Below are 27,246 nucleotides of genomic sequence, written 5' to 3'. Positions count from 1 at the left end.
TTTACAACTAAATTTACATGTCGTACTGTTTACTTTTCGCTTATTAGGCTGTGTCCGAAATCACCCCCTAACCACTATATAGTGCACTATATAGTGACCACGCCATTTTGTAGTGGTGTCCGAATGTTTAGTGATTATTAATATTCACTATATAGTGCACTGAATCTATCCCACAATCCACCGCGGAATGTAGTGAGCATCCGATGGTCACTAACCGGAGCAAGATATCCCATCATGCATTGCTAGACGCATTCAAGAAACGAAAAGAAGAAGAAGAAGAAGAAGAAGAAGAAGACGCATTCAAGAGAGAATGGCGGACGGGCGTGAGGAACATCTCTGTTACAAGTGTAAGTATTTTTTCCGTTTAACGTTTGATTCCGAAGTTGAAAATAGTTTGTTAATATGCAATACTATTTAAAAACTTACTGGGGGGCATGACGGGGTTACGCATTAAGCCATTACGGCATCAATCATGAGTAGGACCGAGCTCAGTACTACAGGTAATGCTATTTTTCCAGGTTAAGCTAGCGTAAAAATGGACTACAGCCTATTTTAATTAATAAGTAACGTTAGCGAAATTACACAAGTGTCAGATAAGCACGGGAGAAGATCGTTAATTTGTTTTAATCTCCCAGGGACCGACGACGATGTGGCAGCCCTCATCCGGCTGAGGAAAGCGAACGACCGGCTGTTCTCGGGGAAACGCTTCGCCTCCGCAGCCGGTTGGGAGTGAGTAAACGTAACGGCTTCGTCCGAAATCATCATGAGTTGTGTCATATTCTTGTTAAGTTGTAACGTTATCTTATTAAGATGAAAACTGAACACAACTGTAAAATGACACAGACTTTTGACGAAATTACTGTTTAAATTACTCATGGTTAAATTACTTATCAGCATTTGACACTGACAGCATTAATGATAGGTTAATTGTTGTTGTTTTTCATCCTGTACTTGTTATTGCATTTTGTAGAGCTGTTCTGAAAGAAATGGGGCTGACTGGGGTGGTGACTCCTGCCCGGGCAGCCAAGAAGTGGGAAAATCTTAAAAAGACCTACAAGGTTAGGATGCATCATAATTAACTACAGCTCTATTTTGTGAAAGCATAGACCAGGCATGTCCAAACTATTCCACAAAGGGCCAAGTGGCTGCAGGTTTTTGTTCCAACCACCCAAGAGCACACACTTTTACTGATCAGCTGTCTGAAGACTGAGATCAGCTGATTAAATGAATCAGGTCTGGTGCGCTGCTGCTTGGTTGGAAAGAAAATCTGCAGCCACTCGGTCCTCTGTGGAATAGATTGGACATGCCCGACATAGATGAAAGTACAGTGACTTTTACTTTTGTATATTTTCTTTGCTGTGTTTAGCATTATAAACGAACACTACATTAATTGCATACATCAAATGTGTGTATATTGCAATGTGTGCAGGAGCTGAGGAAGCCACCAACAGGGAGTGGCACTGAATCAGGGGAGGCCACTGCCGGGAACTGGAAGTGGTTCTCCCTGATGGATGAGGCAATAGGCGGGAGGCCTTCTATTCAGCCTCCTTGCCTCATTGCCTCAGCCTGGGGGGAGAACCCTCTAGTCCCGGCATCAGCCTCCCCTGATTCAGTGCCACCAGAGCAGGAAAGTCAGGGTGTGGACCAGGAGTCTGAGCCAGAGTCTGAGCCAGCTCCTCCAAAGCGTCAGCGGCGGGAGGACCCGGTGGTAGAGCTGATGGAGAGGCAGGAGAAGAGGGCAGAGGAAAGGGAGAAAAGGGAGGAGGCCAGGGAGGAGAGACTTTTGAGCCTCCTCGAAAGAATTGTAGAGAAAATGTGAAAGTAATAAATAACAAAAAAGTATGCCCCACTTTGTTATCAATTGAAATACAGGTCTTTATCACACACAGGTGAACACCGACAAGAAATACTATACTACTACTACTACTATGAACATTTCATTATACTCGTTTAAACAGTGAGCATATAAAACACATTAAAGGCTACGTTCTATCACTATCTACTATACTATCTATAACTATCAGCTACTGAAACTATTTACATTAATTGCAACTTGAGAAGATAAGAGGACAGAGGGGGTTGACAGGTGAAGAGAAGAGAATTACATTTGTGAGAGAGAGAGAGAGAATAAATGATCTAAGATTAAATTATTAACATTTTTGATTTGATTTTTGTCTCTTCAATAATCATGATCCTGCAGAGCTGGAGGATTGATATTCGGCGCAGAAACTGCAGCAGCCATGCGACTGCGGAGTCGCTCCCCACACTGCAGCTCTGGGTGAAGCTCAGCACCTCCAGCATCTGGCTCAGGTTGTTCCTCCACTGGCTCAACAATGTCACCATCCCTGAGGCACAGGTTGTGCAAGATTGCACAGCAGGCGATGACCTTGACGGCAAAAGCTGGGTGCACTTCAAGGGCCTTAAAAAAAATAGATCGCCACCTGGTCTTCATGATGCCGAAGGCTCGTTCAATGACTGAACGGGCCTTGGCATGGTGTCGGTTGAATCTGGCCTCTACTGCATTCCTCACTGGCTCCCTGTAGGGTGTGATGAGTGTGATGGGCTGTGACAAGCAGGGGTATCCCCCATCCCCCAGAATGCAGTAGCCTTCAGGTGGGTACAGGCTGTTTACAAAGAGGGGGCTATTTTTAAGAACGCGAGAATCGTGGACCGAACCAGGGTAACCCACAAAAATGTCCAAAAATTGACACTGGTGGTCACACACTGCCTGAAGTTGAATACTGTAGAAAAGCTTCCTGTTAAAGTAGCATTGGGCGTCTGCACTTTTGGGCTTAATTCGAATGTGGCAGCCGTCAATGCTGCCTACCACCTTGGCTAATGCAGCGGATCCTGCCAGACGCTCAAAGCCGGCACCGATGTTGCGAAGCTCATCGTGGGGAGGAAAGGAGATGATTTTGTTTTTGAGCCTGATAACTTTATCAGTTACTCGGTGGATAATGTCATAAACTGTGGAGCGTGGTATGTCGAATGCCCTGGAAACGACGCGGTAAGAGGTTGCACTTGCCAACCAGAAAACAAACACCAGAACCTCAAGGTCATGACCCCAGCCGTGGTCGATGGGGGAGCGGAGGATGTTGATCAGGTTGGTAAGTGTGGGTCTTGAGAGGCGAAAGTCTGGCCGCAGCTCACTTTGGCCGTCAAAGTAGAGGGTCAGCACTGGAACATGGCGGTTCAATACACAGTATTGTGATCTTTGACCATGCTGTAAATAAAGATGAGAACAATGTAGATAATAAATGTAGATGTATGTAAATAATAAATGTAAATGTATGTATATAATAAATGTAAATGTATGTAAATAAATAAATTTAGGTGTATGTATATAATAGATAAATAAATGTAGATGTACTGTATGTGTTAATAATAAATAGTAATAACAAAAATGATAACAGTGTAATGAAATGTGTGACTGGTAGTGTGACAGCCATGGAGGAAAGCTATGTGATGTGTTTCAAAGGAGGTTAAATCGAAAGCAACTGGACTTAGTTATTTGTCTAGGAAGGAATTTCCTAGACAAATAACTAAGTCCAGTTGCTTTCGATTTAACCTCCTTTTAAATACTATGACCTGGACAAATGAGAATATGCACCGGCCTATGTGATGTGAAAACAAAATTATGTAATGTTTAAGTTTCTCCAGGAGAGGGTGTAGTTGTACAGATCTGTATCTAGAATTGGCAGGTCATCTGGCATACCGGTACGTACAATTAGACGACGTCTTCTGAGCCGAGCAAGAGCGAAACGCCTCAGTCTTCTCTGCCGCCTGGCAAGTCTGTTGCTCCTCCTTATCAACAGTAGTTGAATAATTGTTATGATGAACAACGCGAAATTCACGGTGGCTGGCATTTTTTTCTGTTTGAGATGAACGGCAGTTTGTTTTCCTTTGTGTGCGCGAGACGAATTCGTGAGTTGCGGCGGGAAAAAGTTATTAATAAAAACAATACAATGCAGAGACCATGGCGGAGACCCGTTTATTTACATAGGATACATCAACAAGACAGATCAAGGTGCTCGTAATGTAAAGATGTAAGCTTTTGGTGACAACACATATCAAATACAAGGCAGATTTATTAGTTAAGGCAGATTTATTAGTTAAAAGGGACAGACAACATAACTCCTCCACTTGATGTTGTGTTTACATCACGTTTTATTTGTGCGACAGCTGTGACGTAATTAACGGCGCCGAGCAACGAGCGGAGTAGTGTCCGAGCGTGTCCGAGACGTTCCGCCGTTGAGTCCACTATATAGTCCACTATATTGAATTCACTATATAGTGAGTAGGGAGTAGTGAATGAGTGAGTGATTTCGGACACAACCTTAGGCTAACCAACGGCTAACTGCTAACTTAGTTAAGTGAGGGATAACCTGCTCGTTCATTAGGCTACTCGGTTATTGTAATGCTGTTTATGGGTTAAATTAATAATTTAAGACAAATTGTGATTAAAAAGCGATCTTTTTTATCTATATATCTATATATATATATCTCTGAAAGAAAAACTGCATGTAGCGGTTAAACAGCTGTTGCTATGCATCCATAGTAACGGCTGAGTGGCCCCTGGCAACGGTCTGTTATACATAGCAACGGCCCGTTAGAAAGAAATACCAGACCTTACAAAGTGTGTGGAATGCCGTGATTAACAGCTTTTAAACTATCTCTATATAAATTAGCTTTTATGCTTGTAGGTTAATTAGTAAAACGCTATTTTTGCTTTACAGACAGACACACTGCAGGCATGGATGGACTGCAGGTCGCACGTACAGTCACGTGAGCAGAAGGAAGAAGAGGAGCGGGCTATGGTGAAGAGGAAGACCTCTGTGTTGCTGGACAGCAGTTTGATGTGTGTTTGGAGGCTGCTACTTCTCCTGAGGTTTGTTCACTAATTTTAGAACCAAACTTACAGGTCGTACTGTTTCCTGTTTCCTGTTTGCTGCCGTCATGGCAAATATGACTGATGTTGAACTCAAGTGACTGAGCGTTTTTTCATTTTCACCCAGGCAAACACCGCCCTGGATGCCACACTTGTCCTGGGGGTGTCCTACATGAGCCATCTCAACTATCCGAAGGTGTAGCCCACCTACTCCCAGCTTCCTCCAGCACCACATGATTGGGGACCCGTTCACTGGCCCGAAATCAGCCAAATACAGGTCATTATTTTCATACACAATAACAGGTTACTGTTATACAAAACTGATGTATAGTATTATTACAATCTCTTTTGCATTTTTCTCCATTTCAGATTATTTTCAAAGATTTTGGCCTGAACGAGGACTTCTCAGATGACCTGTTCACTTGTTTTTTGTTCCTGTGTTTTGATCTTCTATGTACATGTAATGTATGAATGTGTTCTTCATATAGCCTAGTAATATATAATATTTTTATGTGTGCAAATTATTTTCTAAAATGTAACATAGAATAATAATAGTTAAAATAAAGAAGTTTAAAGTACAATGTTCTGTATTATTCCATTATTCCAGTGTTTCCCTATAGGTTTACAGCTTTTGGAGGGGGGTGGCAGCAGAGGAGGAAAAGGAAGAACACGCACTCAAAGGAATCATGGTGTTAATGCGTTTCCTTTCAGTCAATTTTTACAGTATAATCAATAGAACAATACAAAACGGCGGCGGGGGGTGACAGCGGCGACAACACAGCAGAGCAATCCTGCCTAGGAGCTATCCATGGTTAGGAAGTCTCTTGAAATATCAAACAAAGAGGAGAACTATGGACTGTGGAAGCTTCAATGGCCATAATACAGAAGTTATCATGACGTGAACCATATGTTGCGGTGTAAAAAAAAAAAAAAAAAAAGGTTGATTCGGTGGAAACCCGGCTTAACGGGCGGGGGGGGGGGGGGGGGGGGGGCTGCGGGGGTATACTTTACGGCCCAGTGTTTAGAGATTTCTTTCATTTTCAGTCCGTATATGATCGGATTAAACAGAGGATGATACAAAATCACCTGTAAAGTCATTATTAAATGAGCAGTTTTGGGAAAATCTGATTCAAGATTCAAGATTCAAGATTCATTTATTTGCCATTTTATGTTTAGACATAATTGGAACGTTCTGTGGTGATGTGTGTGTGTTCATTTCTTTTCACATAAATAAATACATACGGGACAGGACAGTGAAAACATAACAAATGCAATGGACAGTTTAAATTATAAAGTGCAGGTGCAGTTTGTGTTCCCAGTTTAACCACAGTGACATCATATGTAAACAAACAAGAAAAGATAATCAGAACCAGCAGGTGAGGTAAACAGGTCTGTGCAGCTTTCTTCCTGACCTCACCACAGCTTCTGTAGGTTATTATGAATTAATTTGATAATCTGATATCTTTGTGTAGGTGAAACATATGAAAACAACAGGGAATATGGTCACATTCAACAAGACGATCACACCGTACACAGACATGGCTCTTGAACTCACACAGTGAAGTTTGTAAATTGAGTTGTTACAGAAAATGCCTCTCAAAGTAAAGTTACAGAGTTTGGCTTTGGCACCGATTGCAACAGGCACTGCAATCTGACAAGCTGGTAAAATCCAAGCTAAACCCATGAAAACCCTCACTGTGCTTTCTCTCATGATAATGGGATATTGTAGAGGTTTACATATAGAAACATACCTGTCATAGGACATGGCTGCCAACAGTAAGCACTTCGCACCATTTAAGGAATAATATACAAAGCACCGAAAGAGACAAGCTGAATAGGATGTGACTTGTTTATCAGATAAAAAGTCAATTAAAAGTTTTGGGTAGATATTTGTACTGTAAAGAATGGAGTTCAGTAACAAAGCTGCAATGAATATGTACATGGGCTCATGGATGGTTTGATGAGTCCATATAAGGAATATGATGGTTGAATTACTACAAATTATTAAAATATAAACTGAGCACATGATCACAAAGTAAAGATATCTGTATGTGTCCAGTTCTACATACCCGCCAATGGTAACAAATGTCACATTCAATTCATCATCCATTGTGATTAGCAATAAATAAATAGTACTACACACAAACAGAGGCAGGTTATGTAACAGGCGTACATGATGAAAAAATATTACGAATCAAGTCTCTGGCGATACACACAAGATTGGATTGTTTAGTTTACAGATACCTGCATGTAATGGGTGTTCATCTGACAGTGAACCATTCAGCTCGCTAGATTTTGTTTTATCAGACTGTTTCACCCTCCATGGATTTAATTACTGTAAGATCTTTATCAGAGGCCGCTAGCATGCAAACATGAAACATGAAACATGAAACATGTAGGTTAACCTACACAAGCGCATCAATGGGGGAGAATGGGTGGGTTCTCAATTTTGGCGAGTGCCCAAAGATGGAAAGAGGCCAGTTTGATTTGTTCACCAAACATATTCTGCTGGCACAAAGAATTAAGTTTTCCATATTTTACTGCCCCTTTCATCAACAGGACATCAAGTTTGTGGACATTGTCAAAATGGGTAAAGGACTTCCAGTGACTTCTATTCCTTTTTTCATTGTGCCTTTTTATTGTTTTTTGTCAATACTACAGAAGCGTATTGCATTCACTTGAAAAAAAACAAAAAAAACCCTTTTTTTTCTGAGTAATTTTTTTTTGTTTTTTTTTTTGCATAATTTGCTTCTTTTTTTTTTTTTTTTTTTTTTTACTCATTTTTTCCCTGTTTTTCTGAGTAATTTTTTTCTGTTTTTCTTGGTAATTCTTTTTTTCAGGGTAATTTTTTTCTGACATAGCTATTGAGATTTTTTTTCAGACTCCACTTCATCACAGATCTAGGCTATTTTATCTTAGATCCATGAGTAGGCTACATCCATGGATATGCTCCATATAAAATACAGTCGAGCTATCACCCGCATTGTACTGTAGATTTCCAAAGGAAAACCCCACTCATTTTTCTTATTTTCACTGTGTTCCCAGTAAATTCAGATTTATATTGAAATGAAACTCCCTGTTATTACAGAACACCACCTCAGAGAGTGTCACTCAGAAAATATCACAGCACCTTTATTTTGAAATCAGAAGGAGGGGTAACCCAGGTAACCTAGGTAACCCGCCGTCAGTCAACGCCAGGCGGGATGAAGAGAGGATGTCCGAAGTGTCCACAGTCTGCAGTCTGTAACCTAACGTTACTTAAATTATGGGCTAGTTCGTGGGAAAGATAATCCGTGGACCGCTCCCCCGCTCCCCCGCAGGGAGAAGCAGCCGTAAGTTACCGCTAACGGACGGACATGGAGCCTCATCGGCTGAAGGAAGGAGCAGGAGAGACGGAGAACCTCGGCGGTGAGTGAGGACGTGCTCCCTCTCCATGGTGCTGGTCAACGTGAGTAAATTATATTTATATCCTCAAACTTAGTTTTAACAACCCGCGTGTGTTAGTAGTTAGTGTTAGAGCAGCATCGCCGCCCAAGCAGCAGCTAATTGCAGACCGGGGGATTCTCAAGGCGGGATGTATGTTTACAACCAGAAAGAAGGAAAACCAGCACGTAATTTGAATGAGAACAGTAGTAACGAACGAGAGTTTAGCTATATATCTTATTTTTCACGCCCTATCACAGTTTAGACAAATTTGAAATGATTGAAGAAACATTATTATTTCTGTGTGTGTTTTGTGTTGCTATGTGTTGTATTTATTCAGTTTGGGGGAATCACAGTGTCTAGAAAGCATCAGTGGCTCAGCTGACAGGGACAGCTAACAGCAGCTAAGCTAACAGCAGCAGCTAAGCTAACGGCGGTAGCTAAGCTAACGGCAGTAGCTAAACTAACAGCAGCAGCTAAGCTAACGGTGGTAGCAAAGCTAACGGCGGTAGCTAAGCTAACGGCAGTAGCTAAGCTAACGGCAGTAGCTAAACTAACAGCAGCAGCTAAGCTGGTAGCAAAGCTAACGGTGGTAGCTAAGCTAATGATGGTAGCTAAGCTAACGGCAGTAGGCCGGTGCATATTCTCATTTGCCCAGGTCATAGTATTTCAAAGGAGGTTAAATCGAAAGCAACTGGCAGTAGCAAAGTTAACATCAGGACGTCAGCTGTTAAAACCCTCCCGTTGTCGGACACGACATGAAACTACTCCAGTTAGCTCAGTCATGTTGTAACTCAGATATCCGCTGGAGAAAATATTTTTTCACCGTTTATTTTACCGTTTATTGAGTCACTGAGTTATTAAAGTTAAACAGGTAGCTAACCGTTAGCCAGGCTAATCTATGATAACCATGACTAATTACAAAAATGTGCACACAGAAATAGTAGCCTAATGTTTGTCCAATCATTGGTTTTATAAACTTTACAAACAAAGCAGATAGCCTAAGTCTAAACAGCGATATAGTGACATGAAAAATTAGATAGTGAAACTCTCGTCCGTCATTATTGTTCTCATGCTGGTTTTCCACCCAGAAGTAGTAACAACAAGGCGATTCGTTCCATTGAAAGAGAAAAAAAGAAAAGGGAAAGAGAAGATGAAGATGGAGGAAGAGCTCATAATTGCAGTCCCCGTTTTCCCAGAGCTCTATGATGTCTCTTTATTCGTATTTTTAATACATGAATGATAGTATGGTCATCGTCGTAAAGTTTACAAGTGGTCAGTCTAGATGGACACTAGATCTGCAGCGCAATGTCAGCAACCACAGCGTCCGTACCTCAGGCGCCAGTGACGCTTTTGTAAAATCACCATCCTCTTTAGCTCCAATTTCTGAGCTAACGAGCCAACACAGACTCCGTCGACCCGTCTCGTCGCTTCTCGTTGTCGAGTCTCTGGCGCGTCCGGTTCGATCCGGTCTGGTCTGCCATGGAGAAGTAGCAGCTCAGCTCAGCTCAGAAGACGCATCATAACCATTGGTTTTATTTCTACCTCGGTAAGGCTGGTGAGTAAACAGCTCTCAGTGCTAACGGCGGCTAACGGTGGTGAGTAGTCAGGGCAGATTCAGATTCAGTCTTTATTGTCCAGCAGGGGAAATGTGTTTTCACAGTCCGTAAACATTAAAGGTTGAATATGGAAAATGTTTATTAAAAGCTATCTTTTCAAAGATATTAATACATCCATGGGACGTTTAGAGGGGTGCACAATACAAGTATTGCTTCTCCATAAAAAATTATATTTAGTCTGAATTAAATAATTTAACTCATTGAGTGCCAACCACGTAATTTCTCGTTTTTCGTTCCCATGCGTTGAGTGCCAAAAACGAAATTTTTCGTTTTTTGCTTTTTTTTTAAATTATGAAACTAGACACTTTAATACACATTATATGTACATTTGGGGACTCTACGACGAGGAGAACTGAAATAGATGACGATCAAAGTCTCATGACAGCTCATGATCTGGAAGTTTTTATCATAACTCGGCTTCTGCAAACGGAGTTCTGCATGCAGATGCAGCGCAGCTGCAGCGCAGCTGCTCTGCTCTCACCCGCGCTGCTGCTCCAGCTGCTCGAGCTGCTCGGAGCAGAAACAGGAAGCTCTCAGCCGACAGTCCCGCCTGGTCTTCATCTGGAGCAACACCGTGTCCTCCCCAAAGTCCTCCCGCGGTAAAATCTGATGGTCTCTGGGCCAAAGCAGACCGGCATCACCGACCCGTACCACAGACGGGCCGCGACCACCGGCGGGACCGGTGTTCGCGAGCCGCTGTGGCCGACTGACCCTCACGTTCCGCGGGGAGAAGCTGTGACACGGCACGGTGCGTCTGTGTTATTGTTGTTTAGTGGCGCCCCCCCCCGCCCCCGATGGTGGTTTTGTGAATAGAACAACAATTGTTGTATATATTTATCTTATACGAGCCCTTTGATCCAGAAATGCGAGTGTCAGAAGAGCGACAGACACAAACAGAGCACCTTTCATAAAAGACGCTCTATCTCCTTTTCTAGAAAAAAAGGAGGGATTTTGGTGAAACCCAGCCATGTTTAGCTTGACTTTTCTCAGGAACAGAGGCACGTAGAAACAAACGGTTTGTGGTCATTTGAAGCATAAAGTTAAACCTTTCAATTGAGATACAGTATGTGTTGGTGGCAATAATAATGAATACACTATGGCTCTACATAAAAAGTCAAAAATGGTCTAAATTGCCGGTACACTTGACTAAAACTTTGGAAAGGAGCGCGGCACTCAATGAGTTAAGAAATTTTGACGGGTTTGACATTGACTTCCTGTTTACATCGTACCAGCTAGCCACGTTCAGGGTCACTTGTGTCGGGTGCATTTGTTTTTAATGAAGCCTTATATAATGAATCAGTGGATTGTTCGATTATCATCTACATGTTACATGTGTGTGTTTGTGTAGTCTTATCTGTCATAAACAAGAGATTACAGTATGTGATATACTTAGTATGTGTTTTACTTTGCAACGGTCTGCCAACCGACTGCTGGAATTATTTTTTTGTTGTTGGTGTTCCTATCTCTGATCAATAGATGGTGGTATTCCAGTGTAATTCTCCATATTCAACCTTAAATACAGATAATTTGAACATACATGTGAACAAACTGTAAACAAAGCACAGCCTGACACAATACAAACATTCACACAAATCTGACACCTTCTGCTGAGGTTGTTAAGAGTGTTTATGATAGATGAGATGAAACTGTGTCTGATGCCGGCAGTGAGAGCACAATGGATATTTCTGCTTACATCTCATTTCAGTACTACTGCAATCTGCCTCTTACCTGTGTATCCCACTCTCAGGGACAGCAGGTTATTGTCTCCGGTTATATTTTACCATCATTTCCGTGGGCTCAGCTGTATGGATTTGTTCATGTGTCGCGGCGGGCTCAGCTTCCACCATCCTATTCATTCAAGTTCATGTTTATTGTCTGATTTTGATTTATAATTTCATCATTCATTATCATTATCAGGAAGGGGCTTGTGTAAGGTGAAGACCTTACTTCATTAGAGAGAAACCCAACAGTTCCCACAAGGAGTAAGTTTAGCAGAAGTGCAGCAGTAAGTATGTTACATGAGTTGAGCAGCTTTTTTTTTCGGGACAGTGACCAGAGTAGAGTAATAAGTCAGTTACAGTGTATGAAACAGTGTTAATGTCTGAACTCTGATCAGTGTTGCCAACTTGACTCTGATGGCTGTTTGTCAGTAAGTATGCTATATGTCCCGTAGACCCAAGTTCTCCTGGCTTCCCTGCACTTCAGCTGTAGTCCTTTGAGCTAGAAAGATGAACACCTCTGAGGTAGGAGAAATCTGGATTTTCTATCTACCGGTATACTGGACATTTGATGTGTTCACTGTCTGTTCAAGAAGAGTAATTTTTAAGCTTATTCAACAGGAAGAAGAGAGGTGAAGATGTCCAGAGTGATGTTCAGCACAGCAGAGACACAGGCAGCACAAAATCCTGGGACTAACAGACGTCATCACTGCTTCCGTCATGATCAGGTATGTGTTTTTTGTTGTTGTTTTTTTAAAAGACAAAACTCTTTCTTTATTAACTCATTGAGTGCCAACCACGTAATTTCTCGTTTTTCGTTCCCATGCGTTGAGTGCCAAGAACGAGATTTTACGTTTTTTGCTTTTTTTTTTAATTATGAAAATAGACACTTTAATACACATTATATGTAAAATTGGGGACTCTACGACGAGGAGAACTGAAATAGATGACGATCAAAGTCTCATGACAGCTCATGATCTGGAAGTTTTTATCATAACTTATCATAACTAAGCTTTTTCAAACGGAGTTCTGCATGTGGATGCAGCAGCTGCTCTGCTCTCACCCGCGCTGCTCCAGCAGCTCGGAGCTGAAACAGGAAGCTCTCAGCCGACAGTCCCGCCCGGTCTTCATCTCCAGCAACACCGTGTCCTCCCCAAAGTCCTCCTGCGGTAAAATCTGATGGTCTCTGGGCCAAAGCAGACCGGCATCACCGACCCGAACCACAGAAGGACCGCGACCACCGGTGGGACCGGTCTTCCCGAGCCGCTGTGGCCGACAGACCCTCACGTTCCGCGGGGAGAAGCTGTGACACGGCACGGTGCGTCTGTGTTATTGTTGTTTAATGGTGCCCCCCTCGCCCCCGCTGGTGGTTTTGTGAATAGAACAACAATTGTTGTGTATATTTATCTTACACGAGCCCTTTGATCCAGAAATGCGAGTGTCAGAAGAGCGACAGGCACAAACAGAGCACCTTTCATAAAAGACGCTCTATCTCCTTTTCTAGAAAAAAAGGAGGGATTTTGGTGAAACCCAGCCATGTTTAGCTTGACTTTTCTCAGGAACAGAGGCACGTAGAAACAAATGGTTTGTGGCCATTTGAAGCATAAAGTTACACCTTTCAAATGAGCCACAGTATGTGTTGGTGGCAATAATATAAAATACACTATGGCTCTACATAAAAAGTCAAAAATGGTCTAAATTGCCGGTACACTTGACTAAAACTTTGGAAAGGAGCGCGGCACTCAATGAGTTAAGGACCCCGCTGTGGCGGCCAGGTAAGCCAATTTTGTCTGCCTCCTTTTATATCGGCAAAAGCAGACTAAATATCAGAAACACCTCTCTGTACAAAGTAATGCAGCTCAACAGCTCCACAATAATAACTCTGGTGAGTCATCACCTCTCTGACACAGTTTAATAACCCTCATGAAGGAGAATTCATTACAAGGCTGCAGTGTAAGACTCTGAGAGCCAGATAGCAATTAAGTTCAGTTGCTGTCAGAATCAGGTTATGTTACAGTTGCTCCCTAATGAATGTAAAGATGACAACAAAGAATAATACAATTATTACATTAATATGTATCACAAGATGAATAGTAAAGTAAAGAATAGCAATATGTAATGATATACAGTATGTATGTGATGGTTGAATTGTGAATAATTTTATCATCAGTTTTATTTTATTATCATCATAAAGACATGTTACCATTTCCCCTTCTTTAAAAATGCAGCACATTTGCTCAGACATTGAAACCAGCTGACTTTGGAGAAAATGTTTACACAGTATTTTTTATACTACTGAAATGTCTATAGTCTAACAGACTAACTAAATAACAGTAATGAGGCTGCTCACCTACTGTAGTGTCTTGTCTCCAGTCACTCGAGAATCTGTTTCTGCTCTGTCTTAACACAGTTAAAGGGGAACTATGTAAGTCCAGTCGCTTTTCCCTTTGTGTTGCTTCCTCTCCTCTCCTCCATGTGCATCTGTTTCCAACGAAGCCGGTGAGAAATCAATCCATGGGGCGGTGGATAACGTTATTTATCATCTACCATGTTACCATGTGTATATTTGTGTAGTCTTATCAGTCATAAACAAGAGATTACAAGGTTGGTTTTCAGCCAAGAGACACTAGGTGGAAGGCAGAGAGCCTCCATTCTCCCTTATAAAAAGTTACCTGTCATTTATTAAAACATCACAATTACTCCAAAGCTGTCAAATTAAAATAAAAATGTAGCATAGTTAAGCTAAAAAACCTGAATAGTTCCTCTTCATCACAGTGATACGCTGCCTACTGTATGTAAACCTAGACTAGCTCTGCTGTAGCACTCATAGAGCTCTGCTGCTTTTAGCAACTTTCACAAATTCATTGTTGTTTACTTGTTGTTTAGATTGGCAGGTTACTTTGACTTACAGTTCATGCTGTTCTCTCTCCTTCTCCCTCTCTCTCTTTGTGTCTGTGTGGACCAGCAGATGAACTACTTCACACTTAAGTGTGTTGTTATTGTAACCTCAGTTTAGACGATTGAGATGATTACCACCACTTATCAGCATATCTTTTTGTCTTTCCTTTGCCACACACAACACTGCTCACTAACCGGAGGTGCTCTACACTGTGGCCCTCTGTGTACACTGTGATAGGCTGTTACTGGTGTTATGTCACCAACAGATGGCACTGTGGGCAGGACGCTGCTCCAGACTACAGATGCATCAGAGCCAAAGTAGTGCATTTCTAAACCATTTCATCTGAATGATTGTGTTTATCAGGGGCCGGTTGAGTTGACCACTACTTAAATGCTCCATTTCATTTCTCAGTATTTTTACACAAAATACATACACTATAATATACTTTTTTTGTGCTTGTTGAGAGAGAAGAAAATAAATAACGCCTGTGTTTTTCTAATGTAGCTGAATTCATCATATTTTCCTGTTTCTGTTGTTACATGTAGAGAACCAGAGTGGACTTGCTTCTTAAATAGACAATAGTTTCACCAGAAGTCATGACCAAGGTGGTGTGCTACTGATAAAATAACAAGAATAGATATGTTCTTAGTATTGTCTGACACAATGAGCAAAACTTGAGTTCAGCCAAAATTCATCTAACTATACCGGAGCACAGAGGACAGGAGGTGCAATGCCTGTTTTTGGTTCCTGCTGCTTTGTTGTTTCTTTGTATTCATGGTTCACAGTTGGGAACAGAGATTCTTTCTTTAATGTTTTCACAAACATGATGTCCTCTTAGTTTGAACTGGAAAAAAAAAACAGTCCTTTTAGCGGTGTTGTTTTTAAAGTTATTTTACTTGCCTCTCTTTCTTTTTTTTAGTAGTAAGAGGAAGCAGGGACAGATAGGGAGGGGATGACATGCAGCAAAGGGCTACAGGTTGGACATGAACTCAGACCTCTGATGTAAGAACTAAGTCTACATGGTACCACATGAAACACCCGATCATCCCAGTCTACATAGAGTAGGCACAATGTGCACTTAGTTACTCAACAGAATACATTTACATAGTTCAGGAAATGATAAAAAAAAAAAAAAAACTTGTATTAAACATCTATTAGGAGTCAGACATCATTTGACATCTCTTCACTTTGTCATAGCAGAAATGTTTGTAAATAAGTGAATCATTAAAGATATACATTAGTTCACTTTGGCTTGACACAACAACCTTTTGAGGTGTTTGGAAATTTCTTTCATCTTCAGTCCATATATGATTGGATTACACAGAGGATTATACATTATTATTTGCAAAGTCATTACAAAACGGGCAGTTTTTGAAAAATCCGATTCCAGTCTAATTATAATCATATCATAGGTTAGCAAACAAGAATAGTTGACTAACACAATCAGATGAGGTAAACAGGTCTGTGCAGCTTTTTTCCTGACTTCTCCACAACTTCTGTAGGAGATTATAAGAATCTTTGTGTAGGTAAAAAGGATGAAGAGCATCGGTAGAAGTGCAACATTAAATAGAACAATTAGACCATAAATAGATAGTGCTCTTGAATTCACACAGTAAAGATGGTTGGTTGAATTGTTGCAAAAAATTCCTTTCAAAGTAAAAGTACAGAGTTTGTTATTAATATATTTTTGTACGATCGGAACTGCAACATGGCAAGCAGGAAGAATCCAGGCTAAAACCAGCAAAGCACTGACAGTTGTGTTTCTCATGATAGTTGCATATTGCAGAGGTTTACATATAGACACATACCTGTCATAGGCCATGGCTGTCAACAGTAAGAACTCTGAACAGCTTGAAGAGTAAAACATAAAAACCTGAAAGAGACATGCTGAATATGATATGACTTGCCTTTCAGATAAAAAGTCAATCAGCAGCTTTGGGTAGATGTTGGTGCTAAAAACAACAGAGTTCACTAACAAAGCTGCGATGAAAATGTACATGGGCTCATGGAGGTTTTTATGAATGATGATAAGACACACAATGGTGGCATTACAACAGATTATCAGAATGTAAGATGTAAACATGATCATAAAATAAAGATACCTGTATTTGTCCACTTCCACATGGCCACCAAGAATTATATAGGTTACATTCAATTCAGCCTCCATTAATGTTATCAGAAACTAAACAACCAAATTATACAGATAATATAAGAGGCAAACAATCTGTCAATCAAACAACTTTGACAATGTATGTCTGTAATAATCAAACTAAATGTAGCCACATTAAAACACATCAGACAAAAGCAAAGGTTGGAGGTGTGTGAACAGTTATTTTATCATAGTATTCTCTCTATGGATCTCATTAAACTCTCCACTAATCAAACTCAGGTGGCCTGAACCCACAGATAGGAACTTTGAAATTCAAAATCACTTCAGAGTAACTAAACCCCTCAGTTTTGGCTGATGTGCATCTAAGCTGGAAATTTAAAAAATGCCTTGATTATGGGCGGGGCTCCAGGAGCAGTTAAGACACGCCCATTCGCTCTCAAACAGCACCCACCTCCCCCCAACCACATTCACGCGCAAAATCACACAAACGAGAAAAAAAGTCATAAACAGACATTGACTCTTATGCTATAGCTAAAGAGCTAATAATGAGCGACTCTGATATGCTCTGACAGCTCTAGTGGCGCGGACACTACTAGGAGAGGACGCCGGAGCCATGGGTATGGTTTGTTCCCTTTATTTCATTTAGATTTAATCAGTCTTTAGGGTTCATTAACAGTCCTTCTTGGTCTGCTGGATATTTCAGGCGCAGCAGATGCTTTAACTCCAGTATCTGCAACATCCGAACGAGTCTGTCTGAACAAACCTGCTGCTTGTTGTCATGTGCCCCCACGTGCTTGAGTGAGGTCTCAGGCGTGTCCATGGTTCAGTTTGACTCGTATGGGCAAAGATCATACATGTCAACGTTTTGGTCTGAAGATCCACGTGATTTCTCCTCAGAGACAGTCCAACCTCAGTCTGCACTTGGTAAGAACGTGGAGCAATTTCCCTCTGTACACATCCTTGTACACTCCAAGTGCTTGTCAGATGATCTCATACACGGATTTGATCTCCAGGCCTCAAGACTGGTAATTCTTTCACACCTTTGTTATATTGCGGTTTTTGTTTCTGTTTTCCTCTTTCCTTGTCAGCCTTGATCTTATGTGCACCTTTGGGTGTCAACAGCTCTTCCGTCACAGGAAGGTTTTGCGCAGGCGCCGGCACAATCAGCATCTGAGCTGGAGTAAGCCGTTCTGCAGATGCGTACTGCGGTAAATCATGAGGCTCTTGTGGAAATCCTCACGTCCATCTTGTGCTTTGTTCATAAGATTTATCACCACCTTCACTGAACTTTCTGCCAGACCATTTGATCTAGGGTTGTGGGGCTTGAAGTGATGTGATGAAAACCCCACTCCCTTGCAAACAAAGCAAACTCACACTGGAGAACTGGAGAACCATTGTCTGACACCACTTCACATAGAACCCCGTGCCTGGCAAAGGTGGCTTTCAGGAAATTGATTACTGCTTTGCTTGTTGTTGACTATAATGTGGCAACCCCTGGATAGTTTGAAAGTAGTAGTCTGCCACAACTATATTACTTTTCCCATTACAGTCAAACAAGTCTACTCCCACCTTATAGAAAGGCCTGTCAGGTAAGGGATGTGGCATGAGGGGCTACGCTTGCTGCTTAGGCCTGTAGGTGAGACATATTTCACATAAAGCAGTGGTCTGGCTGATGTCTTGATTCATTCTCGGCCAGTACATGACTTCACGGGCTCTGCGTTTGCACTTTTCTTTCCCTAAATGCCCTTCATGTATTTTGCCAAGTATCTCTGGAATGACAAATTTGTTTCCCTTGAACACAATGTCATCTACAACAGACAGTTCCGCTTTGCATGCCCAGTAGTCCTGAATCTGTCAGGGGCAGTCATTTTTCTGTGCTGGCCAACCTGACAATATTGTGTGCTTGAGCTTATCCATTGTGTCGTCCAACTCTGTTGCTTGTCTGATGCGCTCCATCCTGTTATCAAACACAGGCAGGGAAGTGACGAGCCTGGATGTCCGCACTTGTCCTGTCATCTGCTCTTTCGCTTTTGTCTGATGCACGTAACAGAGCATCAGCAGCAAACATATACTTCCCAGGTGTGTAGATCATCTCAAAGTCATACCTCTGCAGCCGTGTTAAAGGAATAATTCACAAAAAAATGAAATTCAGTCATTATTGAATCACCCTCATGCTGATGAATACTCTGGAGTATATTTTTATTCCTCAAAGTGCATCTTGAGACCCGGGAGGTGGGTTCGTAATCTTTATATGAGAGTCAGTAGCACCCGACACAAAAATGTCCATAAAACTACACAAAAAACCTTCTAATATTCTTCCACACTGCTCGTCCGCTGCAATCCAAGTGTCCTGAAGGGATTTAGTCCAGAGTTTACTCGAAACAACATAACTTAGGATATTTTTACAGCCTAAACAGTCCTGTATTGAATTTGCCTGGAGTGCGCTCTCGTGTCCACATGTGTGAACGTCACCTGAAGAGCAGACCGGCCAACTGAGCTTAGTTCTCCTCCTCCGCCCCGAGTTTCAAACACCCAGCGGGTGAAAGTGAGACAGTTGGTTTATGCTCCAGCCATTCTCTCCACTCCTCTCCCCGGCACTTGAGCACCCGTCCTGGGCTATAAAGTCAGCCTGCTCCGCTGTGATGCTAGAGGCTGTTCTAAGGTATTTCATATACTTTTCCAAAGTAATTTGCCTAAAACGGCTCACAAAAAGTTAGTCTGGAGCCCTAACGCGCGAGCCAGATAAGGGTCTTTACAACAATATGGGGGGGTCGGGTATCCGAGTAGGTGAAATGGTACTCGGATGCCGCCCAAGCCGAGCGAGTACTCGAGTACTCGGATATCGGCTACAGCCCTAATGTTTTCACAAACATGATTTCCTCTTAGTTTGAACCAGAGAAAAAACAGTCCATTTAGGCTACATACCGGTGTTGCCAAAGTCAAACAGTCAATGTAATATTGTTATTTATATTTTTCTTGCCTTTCTTCCTTTTTTTTTTGTAGTAAGAGGAAGCAGGGACAGATAGGGAGGGGATGACATGCAGCAAAGGGCCACAGGTTGGACTCAGACCACTGATGTATGAACTAAGTCTACATGGTACCACAAGAAACACCTGATCATCCCAGTCCACGTAGAGTAAGCCATCAACAATGTGCACTTAGTTACAAAACAGAATACATTTACATAGTTCAGGAAATGATAAAAAAAAAAAAAAACTTGTATTAAACATCTATTAAGAGTCAGACATCATTTGACAACTCTTCACTTTGTCTTAGCAGAAATGTTTGTTAATAAGTGAATAATTAAAAATATACATTAGTTCACTTTGGCTTGACACAACAACCTTTTGAGGTGTTTTGAAATTTCTTTCATCTTCAGTCCATATATGATTGGATTACACAGAGGATTATACATTATTATTTGCAAAGTCATTACAAAACGGGCAGTTTTTGGAAAATCTGATTCCAGTCTAACTATAATCATATCATAGGTTAGCAAACAAGAATAGTTGACTAACACAATCAGATGAGGTAAACAGGTCTGTGCAGCTTTTTTCCTGACTTCTCCACAACTTCTGTAGGAGATTATAAGAATCTTTGTGTAGGTAAAAAGGATGAAGAGCATGGGTAGAAGTGCAACATTAAATAGAACAATTAGACCATAAATAGATAGTGCTCTTGAATTCACACAGTAAAGATGGTTGACTGAATTGTTGCAAAAGATTACTTTCAACGTAAAAATACAGAGTTTGTTATTAATATATTTTTGTACAATTGAAACTGCAACCTGACAAGCAGGAAGAATCCAGGCTAAAACCAGCAAAGCACTGACAGTTGTGTTTTTCATGATAGTTGCATATTGCAGAGGTTTACATATAGACACATACCTGTCATAGGCCATGGCTGTCAACAGTAAGAACTCTGAACAGCTTGAAGAGTAAAACATAAAAGCCTGAAAGAGACATGCTGAGTATGATATGACCTGTTTTTCTGATAAAAAGTCAATCAGCAGCTTTGGGTAGATGTTGGTGCTGAAAACAACAGAGTTCACTAACAAAGCTGCGATGAAAATGTACATGGGCTCATGGAGATTTTTATGAATCATGATAAGACACACAATGGTGGCATTACAGCAGATTATCAGAATGTAAACTGTAAACATGATCATAAAATAAAGATACCTGTATTTGTCCACTTCCACATGGCCATCAAGAATTATATAGGTTACATTCAATTCAGCCTCCATTAATGTTATCAGAAACTAAACAGCCAAATTAAACAGAGACAAAAGACAAACAATCTGTGTGTAAATCAGACAACTTTGACAATGTATGTCTGTAATACAAAATAAATGTAGCCAAATTAAACACATTAGACGAAAGCAAAGCTTGGAGGTGTGTGTCTGTTTTCAGAATTGAGTGTGTGAACAGTTATTTTATCATAGTACTTCTCTCTATGGATCTCATTAAACTCTCCACTAAAAGTCTAATAAGATGTCAACAGTGTAATCAAACTCTGGAGGCCTGAACCCACAGATAGGAACTCCAAAAATGGAGAGGGGATTTTGAATTACTAAGGGCCTAAAGCTGGTCCTAGATCCAGGGGAAGGAAATCTAGAGTCTAAGGCACCTGCTTTAGAACAACTTATGAACTTATGAATATGTTTAAAATGTTGAATACTTCCTTTAGAGGAAGTGAAAGTGCCATATCATGAGTTACAGTAGCCGCGTGGTTTTACACATGACCAGTCGTTGAACTGTTAACTGTGTTATGCATCTCTTACTTAGGTCGTAGCAAGTTGCTAACATTTTATTTTGCTTGATAGTGGTAATGTAACATTTACTTGGTCGATCAGAGCCCCTGAAATGTTCATAATCATTTCTCTGTTTTCCTACCTGTGAGTCTAATGCCCCACAGTTTCATGTTGACGTCTTCGATCTGTAGTGTTGGGTTTAATTAGATCCATGGAGGGTAACATGGTCCAATAAAATCTGCTCACACATAGGTAGTTGGATTTCTTAATCCTGACACACATTAGGTACATTTGCACATCAGTTGTCAAAGTTGTTTGATTTACACAGATTGTTTGCCTCTTATCTTATCTGTTTAATTTGGCTGTTTAGTTCCTCACAACATTAATGGAGGCTGAATTGAATATATAATGCTTGATGGCCATGTGGAAGTGGACAAATACAGGTATCTTTATTTTATGATCATGTTTACAGCTTACATTCTGATACTCTGTTGTAATGCCACCATTGTGTGTCTTATCATCATTCATAAAAACCTCCATGAGCCCATGTACATTTTCATTGCAGCTTTGTTAGTGAACTCTGTTGTCTACCCAAAGCTGCTGATTGACTTTTTATCTGAAAGACAAGTCATATCATATTCAGCATGTCTCTTTCAGGTTTTTATGTTTTACTCTTCAAGCTGTTCAGAGTTCTTACTGTTGACAGCCATGGCCTATGACAGGTATGTGTCTATACCGTAAAACTTCAAATAAGGGCCGAGTCCCAAATTGCCGCCGGTCCCAATTAACCGCCGGGTGTAGCAAAATATTTTTTATATTAAACGCCCATCCCAAATAAACGCCGGGTCAAACATTGTTTTTCTGGTTGTCAAAAAATATTCTATGCAAATGTAGCGGGTGTCTCGTGACGTTAAAGACGGCCGAGGACCGACGAGACGTCAGCTGGTTGCTCCTGCCCGGTCTGTCCACTCCTCTCATCCGCACTTCAGCACCTGTCCTGGGCTGCACAGTGTCGGCTCGGCTCGGCTCGCTCCTCGTTTTAAATAATAATAATAAAAAAAAGGACGGTGGTGCGAGCCAACACAGGTGCTGAAGTGAGGGAGAGGAGTGGAGAGACTGGGCGTCCGCAGGGTTTTTGCAACTTGCGGCGGATCAAGAAGGGCGGAGGACCGTCATGACGGGGGGTCTCGGTCTCTGGTACCTGTGCGGGCCAGGACCGCGGAGGTCAGCGAGAGAGAGAACAAGTCCGCCCCGGCCGTATTTACAGTAATGCCTTGAGAAACGCACGTATCATTCCACCGCCGCCTGCCGCCACGGAGTGAAGCCTCTTTCCCCAGAAGTAGGTCCAGGTTGAACACTATTAATAAACGCAGGTCCCAAATAAACGCAGGTCCCTAATAAACGCCGGTTGATTTGAGCGATTTAAGCAAATAAACGCCCGGGCCCTTATTTGGTGTTTTACGGTATGTAAACCTCTGCAATATGCAACTATCATGAAAAACACAACTGTCAGTGCTTTGCTGGTTTTAGCCTGGATTTTTCCTGCTTGTCAGGTTGCAGTTCCAATTGTACAAATTACCAATAACAAACTCTGCAGTTTCACTTTGAAAGGAATTTTTTGCAACAATTCAATCTTGCATCTTCATTGTGTGAGCTCAGCAGTGCTATCTGCATATGGTGCAGTTGTTCTACTTAATGTTGGACTCCTTCCGATGCTCTTCATCCTTTTTACCTACACAAAGATTCTTATAATCTCCTACAGAAGTTGTGGAGAAGTCAGGAAAAAAGCTGCACAGACCTGTTTACCTCATCTGATTGTGTTAATCAACTATTCTTGTTTGCTAACCTATGATATGATTATAGTTAGACTGGAATCAGATTTTCCAAAAACTGCCCGTTTTGTAATGACTTTGCAAATAATAATGTATAATCCTCTGTGTAATCCAATCATATATGGACTGAAGATGAAAGAAACACCTCAAAAGGTTGTTGTATCAAGCCAAAGTGAACTAATGATCTGTATTGATTCACTCATTGACAATAGTTCTGCTGTAACCAAGTGAGGAAATGGGAGACGAAAATGTATACAAGACATCAGGTCATACATTGTTTATTAAAATGTGTTTTAAAATGAGATTGGAGCATTTCTTTTAACAATATAATTATTGATGAATTTACTGCAGATATTTAAATATGCAACTTTAAATATATTCTGTTCAGGAACTAAGGCAGGCAATCATAATGTTATGATTGGTGACATAGGAACCTGCTATAGGAAATTATATATTGTTGTCTGGATTGTGAATAAGCAAAGGACAATAAGCTGAATTGAAATATCTCCATGGCCGTACATGCTGCACATGATAATGTCAACTTTAGTGCCAATGTTAAGGGGAGTTGTCTGTTTTTAGTATGACATGAGCAGCAGGATATACAGTATTTCTTCAGCATTACACCCTGCATTTGTGATTCGGCACAAATGTGGACACGTGCGAGGAAAATGTGAATTTTGGTGCCTCATTGTCTAATTGTTTTGAAATGAATAATGTAAACTGTACTGTTGTTTCGCAAGTAATAATAATGCTCATAACGTTCCCCTTGATGAGTTTCATTCTCCGCTCCTTAAAGGTAGGGTTGGAGATCTATTTCTGAAGCATTTGTTAATGAATTGCTTGATATCCTCTTCACATCCTCTTCATCCTCTTTGCAACCAATTGATTGAATGCTTTTTCACAAAAATGAAAAAGTCTGTGAAACGGACAATTCTGTAAAAACACCATCTAATCATCTTGTACGCTTCATTCAAGTCAACTGGATCATGATATGTCAATCAAGCTGCCATCTCCCTCCCTCCTCAACGCGTACCACTCTTCGTGCACTAAATCGCGTGCAAGTCTTCAACAAGTTGCGAGTTTGGTAAATACTCAAGGCAACATGGGCATCTTCTGATGGAAAAACCACAAATCAGGTAGACCAGGTACTAATTTAACATTTGGGGAACATACTATACAAATACTGGCATGGATTGTCTCATAGATTTAGGCCTCCAGAGCTGATGAAGTCAAATGTAATAGACCTTCTGGAGATTAATTTAATGAGGTCTTTTGAGGATAACATAAAAAAACAACTTTTACTTAAGCTCAAATAGTTCACTCTGATTTATTGAGACGTAAAGGCAGCTTTAAGGTCAGGCATCTAAATGAATTGGAGGGTCTTACATAGGTTATAATATAATGGAATCGCAATGAGACTTATTTTTGTAGTTTGTCCTCATCTATGTTTGTTACTCATTCTGTCTGTTTTATTCAATATATCCCATTTCCATTATTTAACTTTGGAGAGTCATGGATGGTGAGTTAAATATAACATATATAACTCTTGGTGGGTTCATACAAGTAAATAAATACAGGTATGCTTATTTTTTAATCATGTTTATACTTTATATTCTTATCTTGTGCAGTAACTCTACTATTGTGTACCTTATTGTGAGTCATCAAAACCTCCATGAGCCCATGTACATTTTCATCGCAGCTTTGTCACTTAACTCTGTTGTTTTTAGCACAAACATCTACCCAAAGCTTTTCATTGACTTTTTATCTAAAAAACAGATCATATCTTATTCAGCTTGTCTTTTTCAATTTTTCATATATTACTCTGTAGGCGGTTCAGAGTTCTTACTGTTGACAGCCATGGCCTATGACAGGTATGTGTCTATATGTAAACCTCTGCAATATCCAACTATCATGAGAAAAACCACCATCTGTATTTCGCTGCTTTTTGCTTGGCTCCTTCCTGCTTTACATGTTTTGGTGGCAGTTGTGCTGGGTCGTGAGAAAAAGTCTTGTAATTATAGTTTGAAAGGAATTTTTTGCAACAATTCAGTCTTAAAATTTCACTGTGTGAGTTCAAGACTGATCTCAGTTTATGGTCTGATTGTTTTGATTAATGTTGGACTTGTTCCTGTGTTTTTCATTTTATTCACATACACAAAGATTCTAATCATAACGTATCACAGCAGTAGGGATGTGAGGAAAAAAGCTGCACAGACCTGTTTGCCTCACCTGTTGGTTTTGCTCAACTTCTCTTGTTTGTGTACATATGATATCATTATAGCTAGACTCGAATCTGATTTTCCAGGAACAGTGCGTCTAATCATGACTTTGCAAATGGTTTTGTATCATCCTCTCTTTAATCCAATCATATATGGACTGAAAATGAAAGAAATCTCCAAACACATCAAGAGGATGTTGTGTCAAATGAAACAAAGCTAAACGATGTACATTCACTCTGTATTAACAATTATATTAATATTTATAATAATGTACAGACGTTATTTAACTGATCCCTGTAGAGTATTTTTACAATGACTTCTCTAAAGAACTTAGTGCAATGTTTGATGACATAATTTTTCAGTGTAATGAAGGTTACAATGACCAAATGCAGATGTCAACATTTTAAATACTGAAAAAACAGAAACATACTGAATATAATGCATTAACTGTGTTCAGTGATTTTAAGTCTTTAACCAAATAATTAATAATATACATAATGATATATATAAATAATGTTTGACTGTTTTGATGCTATATTATTCTTGTTACCATTAGCTCATCTGCTATATTTCTGCAGCACATACACTCATTGGATAAAAACACACACAGATCAAAGCTCAATGCTGAACAGGATAACCAGCCTTTGAATAAACACAGTGATGCAGCCTGGTTTCCATTTTAATTGATCAAGGCTCGAGTTTCAAGGCAAGGCTGAGCACAACTGTTCTCAAACTTTAACAACTAGGCTATGTAGGTTGTTTGTCTATATAACACAGAAGAGCATTTTTTAAAATAAGGCCCTTATAATGACATTGTGCCAGACTGTGATGGTCCTGGTTACACTAATGAACACATGTTTGGTTGCCATACATGGAATGTATTTTTGTAGATGCATCAACCAGTCTTGCCACATGTACCTTTGCTGATATTACACTGATGGAACTGTTGTCATGTGAACTGGTGCCAGCCCAGGAGTCAGGGAGTCGAAACACCAACCTCTCTATCAGTGGACTGAGCCACTGCTGCCCTGGTAGAAGAACCAGTTATGGAACTAACACCTAAAAATAAAAAGTAGCAAAGTACTGCACAGATGACACTTTAGGCTCCTACAGAGTCGGCTGTACTGTGTGTGTACTGTGAGCTGTGCGGACTCTGCACGCAATGTCCGTGGACATTTGAGGTTTCATAGTCGAGCAAGTCGATATCAGCTTGGTGTCACATTTAAAACAGGTGTCAAGTGAGAACCTGCAGTGCTGATCACTCCATTAGCAGAAACTGCTGTAATATGACCAAGGTTAAAGGTCAACGTCAGAGTTCAACATTATAACATACAGAATGGAGAGAGGACCCACAGCCTCAGTAATGATAAAGAGATCCTAACTATCCATGTTTTCAGCAAACACACTCTGCAGTCTTTGTCCCACGCCATCTCGCGCGGTTTCGACTGAATTAATTTTTTTTCATGTGTTCGTACTCCACATACGCCATCATTAAAATCTCCAGTTCGGTTGAAGTGAAATAAGTGGCTCTGTTTCTAACTTTCTGCCCTTGTGAATCATGTCATCTGTGCTCCGCTGATGATGGCTTTTGTGTTCTTGGTAAACGCGTTCAGACCAAGGGGGCAGTTGTGGATCTGAGAAGTGAAGCTCACTTCCGCGTTCAAAAAACTGCAATCCCCCCGGCTTCCTCTGGGGGCTGGTGTCAGAAGGGAGCATTCCCCATAGACCCCCATGTTAAAATCGCCGATTTTACATCCTCAGTAAACATGTTAAAAGCCTGGTGTC

At 40.8% G+C, this 27,246-nt stretch overlaps 3 protein-coding genes and 2 pseudogenes across 5 annotated transcripts; 3 read left to right on the top strand and 2 right to left on the bottom strand.

The window, feature by feature from the left end:
- The first annotated feature begins 307 nt into the window (after nucleotides 1-307).
- LOC311004608 (uncharacterized protein) lies at nucleotides 308-2,662 on the top strand. Its single transcript, XM_083996722.1, has 4 exons — nucleotides 308-347; nucleotides 636-729; nucleotides 971-1,058; nucleotides 2,201-2,662. The coding sequence occupies exons 1-4, from the start codon at nucleotides 311-313 to the stop codon at nucleotides 2,477-2,479; spliced, it is 498 nt and encodes a 165-aa protein (XP_083852848.1). The 5' UTR covers nucleotides 308-310; the 3' UTR covers nucleotides 2,480-2,662.
- Nucleotides 2,527-16,714, bottom strand: LOC311004147 (olfactory receptor 13C2-like; annotated as a pseudogene). Its single transcript has 4 exons — nucleotides 16,356-16,714; nucleotides 6,240-6,639; nucleotides 2,785-3,177; nucleotides 2,527-2,624 (listed from the first exon to the last, which is right to left on the bottom strand). The product of its transcript is annotated as an olfactory receptor 13C2-like (transcript).
- Nucleotides 16,715-19,973: 3,259 nt separating this feature from the next.
- Nucleotides 19,974-20,903, bottom strand: LOC311004597 (olfactory receptor 6N2-like; the record flags this gene model as incomplete). The annotated part of the gene is made up of 1 exon (XM_083996713.1): nucleotides 19,974-20,903. The coding sequence occupies one exon, from the start codon at nucleotides 20,901-20,903 to the stop codon at nucleotides 19,974-19,976; it is 930 nt and encodes a 309-aa protein (XP_083852839.1).
- A 912-nt stretch (nucleotides 20,904-21,815) lies between these two features.
- Nucleotides 21,816-25,681, top strand: LOC311004146 (olfactory receptor 6N2-like; the record flags this gene model as incomplete). The annotated part of the gene is made up of 3 exons (XM_083996095.1): nucleotides 21,816-21,983; nucleotides 24,950-25,172; nucleotides 25,332-25,681. Coding segments are annotated over 3 exons (741 nt in total), but the record flags the coding sequence as incomplete, so codon positions are not given.
- On the top strand, nucleotides 22,585-23,423 carry LOC311004727 (olfactory receptor 2A14-like; annotated as a pseudogene). Its single transcript has 2 exons — nucleotides 22,585-22,638; nucleotides 22,838-23,423. The product of its transcript is annotated as an olfactory receptor 2A14-like (transcript).
- Nucleotides 25,682-27,246: the final 1,565 nt, after the last annotated feature.

Source organism: Trachurus trachurus (genome assembly GCF_905171665.1).
Source record: "Trachurus trachurus genome assembly, chromosome: 21".
NCBI classification, from domain to species: domain Eukaryota; kingdom Metazoa; phylum Chordata; class Actinopteri; order Carangiformes; family Carangidae; genus Trachurus; species Trachurus trachurus.
Note: the sequence above shows the minus strand (reverse complement) of the source record. Positions and strands in the feature narration are given on the sequence as shown.

Excerpts from the sequence above, each read along its gene's own strand:
- LOC311004608 (XM_083996722.1), top strand. The coding sequence starts at position 311 with ATGGCGGACGGGCGTGAGGAACATCTCTGTTACAAGT. Across the intron at positions 348-635 it reads GGAACATCTCTGTTACAAGT|GGACCGACGACGATGTGGCA; the intron begins GTAAGTATTTTT and ends TTAATCTCCCAG. Across the intron at positions 730-970 it reads GCCTCCGCAGCCGGTTGGGA|AGCTGTTCTGAAAGAAATGG; the intron begins GTGAGTAAACGT and ends TGCATTTTGTAG.